This window comes from Cibotium barometz, chromosome 37 (genome assembly GCF_041138505.1).
Source record: "Cibotium barometz isolate CiBa-2024 chromosome 37, ASM4113850v1, whole genome shotgun sequence".
Taxonomy (NCBI): domain Eukaryota; kingdom Viridiplantae; phylum Streptophyta; class Polypodiopsida; order Cyatheales; family Cibotiaceae; genus Cibotium; species Cibotium barometz.
In genome coordinates, this window is record NC_141082.1 from 23860839 (window position 1) to 23871176 (window position 10338).

Here is a 10338-nt window from a genome sequence, read left to right on the forward strand (position 1 = left end):
AAATTTTATAATATGCCAAAGTGGTGATAATGGCAAATGCTTATGCGCAATGTCGAAATTGCCCAAAAAATGCTTGTTATAAATATGATGTTTTATTTTGTCTTTTGGGTTGTCTTTGTTTCTAAATTAATAAGGTAAGTGGATTCTAAGAGTCCGCTAAGGACCTTTTCCTTAGAACACCCCCTTGTGTCTCAAAAAATCTCTTGCCTCTTTTGCATGATTCTATCCTCTTGTTTCAAGAAAATTTTGATCTTGTTGCAATCTCTAGCATACATTTTCACAAAACTCTTGAAACTAGATAACACTATCCCTATGACCCATTAAAGCCATTTAATATTTTTTTATTCAATGGCTGTAAACAAAAAGTGTGGCGATAATGAAATGCACTAAAATAAGCTCTAAGAGGCCAAGAATTGAGCTTTTAAAGACAAATCGGAATTCTAGGATGTAGGGTTCAATGACAACTCCACCTAAAGGTGCAGGCATTGAATTGAATGCCTCGCACAACAAGCCTCAACTGTACACAAAACCCAATCCCTTCGATGGAGATATATCAAATATACACAATATGTTGCTCCTAGCAATCACTGCACTCCCCTCCAAGAGAACTATAAGCACAATCATGGCATTGGTTAGGCCCTACTGGTCTCTCTCTCTCTCTCTCTCTCTCTCTCTCTCTCTCTCTCTCCCCCTAGGCCTGAGGGTTCTAATTTCCTTCATAAGTAGGGATCATGTGTGTGCTGCCTCTCTAGGACTAGAACATTGAGCTTATGCATGAAGCAAAAAGCAGAGGGGGCTATAAAGGAACAGGAAAGTCATATTCATTCGCCCGACGATACAAAACGGCAGATGCTTCCAGCCTGAAGGATCCACACACACAAAAGTCATGATCAACGAAGCTTACCCAAAAATCTATCAGGATATTATACTTACACACAAGTGTGTGTGTGTGTCTGTGTGTGTGTGTGTGTGTGTGTGTGTGTGTGTGTGTGTGTACAAATATATATATACATATATGTATGTATATGTATATGTGTGTCGTGTGTGCACTGTGCTGTGTGTGTGTGTGTGTGCACTGTGCTGTGTGTGTGTGTGTGTGTGTGTGTGTAGTTGGTGTACATATATACATACATATATGTATGTATATGTATATATGTGTAGTGTGTGTGCTCTGTGTGTGTGTATATGTATGTACATGTGTGTGTAGTGTGTGTGCTGTTTGTATGTACACACACACACACATATATATACATGTAAGAACAGAAATACACCAACTTACTTAGTCACGTACTCACCAGGCAGGACAAACAGAGAACCTCCCTGTACGCATGGCCCACTTGACCTACAAGTTCTCAACCAGAAGGTCAGCACGTTGCTAGAAATAGCCAACTAGCAGAACATTCAATATCAGCATGATAGGAAGAAAACCTTATCAGTTCCACGAGAAATTGCCACCACATGAGTGACTGTGTCGTCAAGATCTGTGGTGCAGACAGCACCAAACTGCTCAGCTGTCTGCCACAAAGGGTGGAGATGGGGCTGAGATTCACCTTGAGGGTAAACCCTGCTGAAAACAATCTTGCAGCCAGCTAAAACGCTCTGCTTTTCTGCCGCCAGAATGCCCCGTACATCCACCTCGTGCAACCATTTGTTTGAAAAAAATTTGTGATGGATCTTCTCTATGACCTGCATCGCCACATGTTCATCTTCAAAACCTGTGGACAAGCTACAGTAAACATGGCACCCCCCCCACAGCAAAACTCCACCTTCAAAACGGATGCAAGCATGCCGTCTGCCGCCCGCTCATCATGCCTTATCTCCAAAAGCGATGGCCCTGCTAGCCCAAACTGGCGCCTGCTGCTCGGAAAGTACATATACCTACAATGATTTGAAAGAAAGAAACATCACTTAGTGCAATGAAGAACCCAATTTAAGCCAGCTGTTGAGCTGAAGGTAACAATACAGTACCGTTCCACCAGGAGAAGATTGTGCCTGTGATGAGGCCAGACTCGCACTGAATCGTCAATTATGATCACGGCTGATTCCAAGCCTAGAACTCCATCAAGATCCTTACTCTTGGGGGACACCCCGTCATCATCACCTCCATCACCATCATCTCTTGATATGACTCTTCCAGCAAACAAAGTACCAGCAGGATCAAGCAACTTGGCCATCTCCCTTGCATATGCCTTGTTACCCATGGTATAGACATGCAGCTCATAAAGTTGGCTTGCCTGGAAATCATGTCACACACAGTTGGGACACTGCCAAGACTCATAATCATAATGTACAGACGACGGAGTAGGCCTACCCTTGATAGAAAGTTCCAGACACCAGGTCGTAGCTTCGTCCACATGCCCATATCCGGAAAACGATACAGGCCCTTCTTGCTTGACCCTTCATTGTCACCTTTGCGACGGTCTGTGACTTCCATTGCACGCAAGATAGCTTCCGATTCTTCATCCACTTCCGAAAACTGTGCACCAGAACACGTTTATAAAGAGTAGTAAAAGAAAATCCCTACACGCACACGCACACGTGCACCAGAACATGCAGTAGAGCAGGTTGTCGAAATCACACTAGACTGGCAGCCCTTCGGGCTCGGTTGAATCTGGTACATGTCTTCCGGGAGTGAAGGCCCCGGAAGTGAAGACCCCATAGAAGTTCAAAAGAAAACCCACACATCCACATATGCATGCACACTGAGCGCGCGCGCACACACTACCCACCTGAAAACCCATATAGAACTTTTTTTCTGACAGATTAAACAGAGTTACCTTAGCAGAATTCAGGAGGGTATGATCAAGATCCAGCACCAGACACAGCTTTCTGGAATTCAGCATGCGGTTCTGCTCATCTATCCTCCTGGCTCTTTCTTGATATAATGCTTCACGCTGCTTGTCATCGAGCCCTTCAAGGAGATGGATGTTCTCCCAAGAGGTGAAGCCTTCACAAAGCTTTGTAGAGCAGGGTTTAAGGCTTTTATGTTTCCTGATTTGAGACTTGGAAGGAGACACAATCGAATTCCTATCACCACCAGTCTTGTCCCCTATGGGACCATCAAGAATCAGGCCGTTTGACGCAAACAAGCTTGCTTCAGTTTGAGCCCAATCCTCTCTAGAAGACAGAAAGGCTTCGGTTTCCCTGCCCTCTGACATAAGATCGTCCACTTTAGGCAAACCTTCCTTGTTAACTGCCGCTCTCCCTCTCTCCAATAGTGCTCTCCGAGGATCACGTGACTTCATCCTAAGCTTCACAGGGTCTCCGGTCTAACAAAAGCAGGTGCCAAGATCAAAATACAAACCTTGTCATGCAAAAAGTATTATAAAAATTGTATTTCTGCAAAGCAAAAACTTTAAACAGTTGCAAGAAGTAATATTTTTTTACTTTAGAATGTTCTGGAACAGCTATGGGCTTCATAAAGACGGCAGAGATGGTTTGAGAGGCATTGTCTTGTATATCGAGATCATTGACTGATGTAGTTTCAGAGCATTTGAGATGCAAATCTGGAATTTTCTGTACATTTTGGCCACTCTTTCTTGACCATATTGCATCTCCAGAGAATGTGCTCCCACAGGTTTCACCAGAGTTTCCAGGGACATTACAGACATGTTGGGAGGAATCCACGCTGTCAATCTCCATACTCACAGGTCCTTCAGAAAAGGCTTCAGTATTCAGCGGTTCATCCAGCTTTATTCTTGTATCGTTCTCTCTCTCTAAACATGATCGCTTTGACAGAGAGCCTTGAGAATCCTCCTCTCTTTTATGTTTTCTCTCGATTCTCCTATGTTCTTCAGCAGGGTTCAAATGTTGAGGGCAGCCTTCAGAGTCTATGCCCTTTAGTCTCCTCCCTGGATCCTGACTCTTCAAGTAACCTTCGACCCAGTTGGACGCTTCCAGAACTTCAGAAGTCTCAGAAACTTCGACTTCTGTGGTGCCTGACATTGGATTTTGGGATATCTTTGGTTCACTGTGAAGGGTACTAGTCTGAGAACTCGTTGCATCCTTCCCTGAGACACGCGCTTCATCTGCCAAACCGGCAGATAAGCTTACAGACCGTAAAAGGTCCAAATCTGCAGAAGTATGTTGGCCTCTGGGACAGGATGTCAATCTTGTAATGCTTGCTGTAAACCCTGCTTGAAGTTTTGAACCGGTATTCTGATTATCCAGAGGGGTTGGACTTGAAAGCTGAGTATGCGCAGGAAGAGGTTTGCTTGCAAAGTTTCTCAGATATAAACTAGCTTTGATAAGAGGATCATGCACACCTATATCTGAGCATATTCCATTTCTTTGGCAGGCCTTCAACCCAATACTTTCTAAGGATCCAGAAGCCATGTCAATAGAGCTGTTGGACGGCTTCATCTCCAGCTCCTCATCTGTACTCAATGAAGGAGCCCCATCAACAGTAGCGCCATCTCTCACATGCTCTATATTGTGTGTAGTTTTCCTGCCAAGTACTATCCCAGAAGCACCAAGATCAGCAGCACCTGTATCCACCGTGGAGTCCCCAGACCTCACAGCTTCTAGCTTGATACTTTCCCCAAAAGCTTGTGACAAAGGCGAGCTTTGATCATAAGAAGCGCCTACAACTTGGCTATGGATTTTCATGTTGTGCATCATCAAATTGAGCTGCATAAGTATGAAAAGAACTTTCAAAAGTCAACATACCACATACATATATGTACATGTACCCATGCCGCATATGCATATGCACATGCACGCGCGCACACACACACACACAACAAACCTACCTCCTGAATGTGTTTTGTTGTAAAAAGTTTTGGGCAATTCCTGCTCGCAAGCTCTAGCAAGCTGCACAATTTTAAATCCCCTAGTGCTCAAGAAGTCCTCTTTTCACAAATATTGCAATAATTGTAGAGAACACCGTGATAATTACCTTAGAAAACCATCCATGTTCTGGTCTTGCACTGTCTCCAATGCTGCATTTCGAACCTGGAAACTAGCAAGATTTGTCATAAACATCACGTGTGCTGCATTAATGGGGATCAGTAGGTTCAATGATGTTAGCCTTTTGTGACTCCTAATAGGGCAACTAAGCTTACCATGTATGCTGATTGTATCCCGGAGAACACCTTAGAGACAGCTTCTGAAAACTTTGGCTCCAAAACCTTCTCTTGCAGATCAACCATCTTAGACAGATCACTAAGGATGTCCAAAGCCCTTTTGAACTTTCTACAGACACTGGCAAAAGACCTGCCCAACAAGAAAGAAGCTGCATTTTATTACAAACAGGATATTAAAGCCTAGACCATGAGATAGTAATAGATTGTGGTCCCCAAATGATGCAAAGCCACCGGTTCGACAGCCTCACCTTTGAGCATCTTCTGCAGTCACATGGTTGGCCAGCTCCATGCATTCATGAAGACTTATGTCAACAAATTGACTGTCATAATTGTGCATGAGATGCTGCTGGATGGTAGCATTTTCTGCTCTTGATTCCAAAGAGAGAGGCTTTGAATGGCCATCATCTGATCTTAATGATCCAATATCCAGGTTCTCTCTCTGCTTAACACCTTCTGCAGTATCCAGGTCGGTTGCAGAATTCGCATACCCAGCATCCCATGTCACTGGCTCATCATAAGCATTTTCCTTCTGTTTAAGGTGGTCCTCAGCATCCACATTGGCACTCTGCACTGGAGACTCTACCTCAATCTCACCCTCTTCTAGTTCTTCTACCAAAGGCCCCTCGTTTCCTTGCCCATCTTTGTGTTTTTTTACAGCAATTGACTGCTCTTCCGATGAGCTTTGATTACTACTGCCTTGGCCACAACTTGAATCCACCTCTTTTGATGACTTCAGCGCCCCCGTACCACCAAGAGACGCCTTGTGTGGAGCCAATATGTTTGGGTGGTGTCCTACTCCACCTGCAGTCATGCTCGATTTGTGCTCTCTCCACCCACTATTGCAAGTCCGATTCGTCCTGCGGTCACGCTGAATGCCCTTCTGCCAAGCCATTTGAAAATAGGAATCAGCCGAAGGTGGCAAAGACACGGGCTCTGATGTGCATGCCCATGTATCGTGCCTTAGGTTCACATCAGGCTGTGCGTTTGCATGCCATTCACCTTGCCACATCACTGACGGCAGGTGGCTCATATGCCTTGGAAGATTAGGGGGAGGAGCACCTAGGATACCAGGTCTTATGAAATCAATCCTATTCCTGGAAAGGCCTAAGATGCCAGGCTCTCTCACTTGCAGAAATGTGCCCGGGAAAACATGATTCTGCTCGTGTACAGTCTGCTTCATTATTGTCACTTAGTAGCTTGCAGAGATACCATGCACATCTTCTGCTTAGTAGATAGTCTTGTCTTGCTGGTAAGAGAAAGCTTTGACCTACAGACATGGTAGTTGAAGATTACTGTCTCACAAAACCATGCACACCCTTGCAAAACAAGTACGTGAACGGAAAGCAATGATAGACAAACTCATGCATAACCCTCAACGATAGAACCCCATCCAAAGCAGTAAAAATTCCGTGATATATCAGTAAATTTTAATTTTTAACATAAAGGGTGTGGTTTTGGGTGTGGGTGGGAGTGGGAGTGGGCATAGGGGCGGTGAAGGGGACATCTATATGAGCAGATGGAGGATGTATATTTCTACAGCTGTGTGTTTCTGGCGCCAACTCGCGGTTATTCCACTTCCCACCCTACCCAAGGGGAGGTGAATTTGAAAACTGACATCACAAAAGAAGAAACTAATGTATTTTTCTTGGAGGTGTAAGGAACTTCACACCCTCTCATCTGCTCATTCTCTTTTCCCCCACACACAAAGTTGTCATATCTCTACACTTCCATTTCCCAGAATTACGCACGTATAGTTGTTTGCTTTTGAAACAAAAATTCGGAGCTTACTGGGTATCATCTCACAAATGCAAACCATTGGCCTGTGACAGGCCAAGGCCAAGAAAAGCTTCCCTCCCCTTTCTTCCATTAGGTTAAGTACTTCATAATCAGCTTTCCATTAGGTTAACCATCTAATAAGCTTACAAAGCTACCTTGACCTTCTCGGATTAACCATACCTTCTGTATGAGTTGAATCAGATTTTTTTTTAAAAACAGGGAAAAAAAAAAGGCATCGGCAAGCTGCACTAAAATAAAAGCTCAACGCATCGTACCATATAAGAAGGGTTACTCAGAACATGGCGAGGGTGAGTTAGGGTTTCCCGGTCCGCTTTTGAGGGTTTCCAATAGTGTGCTATGGTTTCTCGTAATCTTATTTGCTTCAAGGCTGCGTTTAGGGTTTCCAGTCTGGCCAGGCTGCTTTTAGGGTTTCCAGGCCTCTTAAAAATCTGGAGGCGCTGCGTTCCAACGCCACCCTTGTGTATGTGCAGATGACTAAGGTTTCCGTTACGACAGAGAAGGGCGAAGAAGCAGAGGGACAGGGGCGGGCGGATGGTGAAGAAGGAGATGACAGTAGAAGGTGGCGCTGAGTTTTTTTCTGTTCTTTTCGAGATACGACCGGTAGCTCCTCAATTTCACACACCGCCCGCCTTTATTGAGGTCATACCCAGAACCTCATTGTATTCGTTGCTTTTATAGATTAGATTAGATAAATTACATTATAAATTTTACATCTACATTTATATTGAGAATAATAGATCATTTCAATTTATATATTAGATAAATTACATTATAAATACAAACCACCAACAAATTAAATTTACATTTATATTTATAATAGATCATCAACAAATTAAATATATACATTTATATAGGCAGAGAGTTACATATAAAGAAGAGAGACATATCTCTATATATGTATGTAGGAAGCTAAATACAAGGCCCATGGAGAAAGAGAAAGTGAGAGAGTTCAATAGACATGATCCCAATGATGGCAACTTAGTGTCTCATATATGAGCATACACAAATGGTGCTTAACATGGGATCAGACCATCAAAGGTCTTTCTAGCATATAAAGAAGAAAAAAACAAAGACTACTACATGTCTAAGGTCTGTCTCTACATGATCATCCACAAGAGTGCAATTTAAAGATGTGTGTGTGTGTGTGTGTGTGTGATATGACACACATGTTTGCATAAACACATGCAATCTACACCAAAAATAAAATATAAAACATTATACACTCCTTGGACAAATTATGTTAGGTAAATTCTTGGAATGTAGATTGATTTAATGTGCATGCTTAGGAGATATACTATTTGCTGATTTGTTGTTTGTGTTAAGAAACACAAAGAGAGAACTTGTTGAAACATTAACATGCATCTACAAAGTATGACAGGTGGGATTTCAAGGAATGGAGAGAGAGGGACAGACAGAGGGGAGTGTTTGGTGTTGTCCTTGGTTGTTATGACAATAGTTTGCCATGCTAATAACTAAAACTTTTAGAGTTCCATGGCATCTTTGACAACATTCATTCATGCCACCGCTTCCCCATGAAATACATGAAACAGTGCTTGGTTATATGTGAAAATTAGACGATCTTGCCCAATGGCTAAGATCGTCTAAGGTCTCTACATGTCTTAGGAGATATACTATTTGCTGATTTGTTGTTTGTGTTAAGAAACACAAAGAGAGAACTTGTTGAAACATTAACATGCATCTACAAAGTATGACAGGTGGGATTTCAAGGAATGGAGAGAGAGGGACAGACAGAGGGGAGTGTTTGGTGTTGTCCTTGGTTGTTATGACAATAGTTTGCCATGCTAATAACTAAAACTTTTAGAGTTCCATGGCATCTTTGACAACATTCATTCACGCCACCGCTTCCCCATGAAATACATGAAACAGTGCTTGGTTATATGTGAAAATTAGACGATCTTGCCCACTGGCTAAGATCGTCTAAGGTTTCTAGCATATTAAAAAAAAAAAACAAAGACTACTACATGTCTAAGGTCTGTCTCTACATGATCATCCACAAGAGTGCAATTTAAAGATGTGTGTGTGTGTGTGTGTGTGTGTGTGATATGACACACATGTTTGCATAAACACATGCAATCTACACCAAAAATAAAATATAAAACATTATACACTCCTTGGACAAATTATGTTAGGTAAATTCTTGGAATGTAGATTGATTTAATGTGCATGCTTAGGAGATATACTATTTGCTGATTTGTTGTTTGTGTTAAGAAACACAAAGAGAGAACTTGTTGAAACATTAACATGCATCTACAAAGTATGACAGGTGGGATTTCAAGGAATGGAGAGAGAGGGACAGACAGAGGGGAGTGTTTGGTGTTGTCCTTAGTTGTTATGACAATAGTTTGCTATGCTAATAATTAAAACTTTTAGAGTTCCATGGCATCTTTGACAACATTCATTCATGCCACCGCTTCCCCATGAAATACATGAAACAGTGCTTGGTTATATGTGAAAATTAGACGATCTTGCCCAATGGCTAAGATCGTCTAAGGTCTCTACATGTCTTAGGAGATATACTATTTGCTGATTTGTTGTTTGTGTTAAGAAACACAAAGAGAGAACTTGTTGAAACATTAACATGCATCTACAAAGTATGACAGGTGGGATTTCAAGGAATGGAGAGAGAGGGACAGACAGAGGGGAGTGTTTGGTGTTGTCCTTGGTTGTTATGACAATAGTTTGCCATGCTAATAACTAAAACTTTTAGAGTTCCATGGCATCTTTGACAACATTCATTCACGCCAACGCTTCCCCATGAAATACATGAAACAGTGCTTGGTTATATGTGAAAATTAGACGATCTTGCCCACTGGCTAAGATCGTCTAAGGTTTCTAGCATATTTATAAAAAAAAACAAAGACTACTACATGTCTAAGGTCTCTACATGATCATCCACAAGAGTGCAATTTAAAGATATATGTGTGTGCATGTGTGTGTGTGTGATATGACACACATGTTTGCATAAACACATGCAATCTACACCAAAAATAAAATATAAAACGTTATACACTCCTTGGACAAATTATGTTAAGTAAATTCTTGGAATGTAGATTGATTTAATGTGCATGCTTAGGAGATATACTATTTGCTGATTTGTTGTTTGTGTTAAGAAACACAAAGAGAGAACTTGTTGAAACATTAACATGCATCTACAAAGTATGACAGGTGGGATTTCAAGGAATGGAGAGAGAGGGACAGACAGAGGGGAGTGTTTGGTGTTGTCCTTGGTTGTTATGACAATAGTTTGCCATGCTAATAACTAAAACTTTTAGAGTTCCATGGCATCTTTGACAACATTCATTCATGCCACCGCTTCCCCATGAAATACATGAAACAGTGCTTGGTTATATGTGAAAATTAGACGATCTTGCCCAATGGCTAAGATCGTCTAAGGTCTCTACATGTCTTAGGAGATATACTATTTGCTGATTTGTTG

The 10338-nt window shown here is 42.0% G+C and overlaps 1 protein-coding gene across 1 annotated transcript; it reads right to left on the bottom strand.

Moving 5' to 3' along the window:
- Window positions 1–320: 320 nt before the first annotated feature.
- Window positions 321–7529, bottom strand: LOC147617088 (uncharacterized). Its single transcript, XM_086776692.1, has 13 exons — window positions 7136–7529; window positions 5333–6351; window positions 5064–5214; window positions 4898–4953; window positions 4752–4812; window positions 3388–4629; window positions 2778–3269; window positions 2312–2476; window positions 1969–2234; window positions 1767–1878; window positions 1429–1686; window positions 1296–1342; window positions 321–860 (listed from the first exon to the last, which is right to left on the bottom strand). The coding sequence occupies exons 2-13, from the start codon at window positions 6262–6264 to the stop codon at window positions 797–799; spliced, it is 3846 nt and encodes a 1281-aa protein (XP_086632818.1). The 5' UTR covers window positions 6265–6351; window positions 7136–7529; the 3' UTR covers window positions 321–796.
- Window positions 7530–10338: the final 2809 nt, after the last annotated feature.

Coding starts and splice junctions, on each gene's coding strand:
- LOC147617088 (XM_086776692.1), bottom strand. CDS start 6,264: ATGAAGCAGACTGTACACGAGCAGAATCATGTTTTCCCGGGCACATTT. Junction 4,813..4,897: donor AACATGGATGGTTTTCTAAG/GTAATTATCACG, acceptor AAAATTGTGCAG/CTTGCTAGAGCTTGCGAGCA. Junction 2,235..2,311: donor TCTGGAACTTTCTATCAAGG/GTAGGCCTACTC, acceptor CATGATTTCCAG/GCAAGCCAACTTTATGAGCT.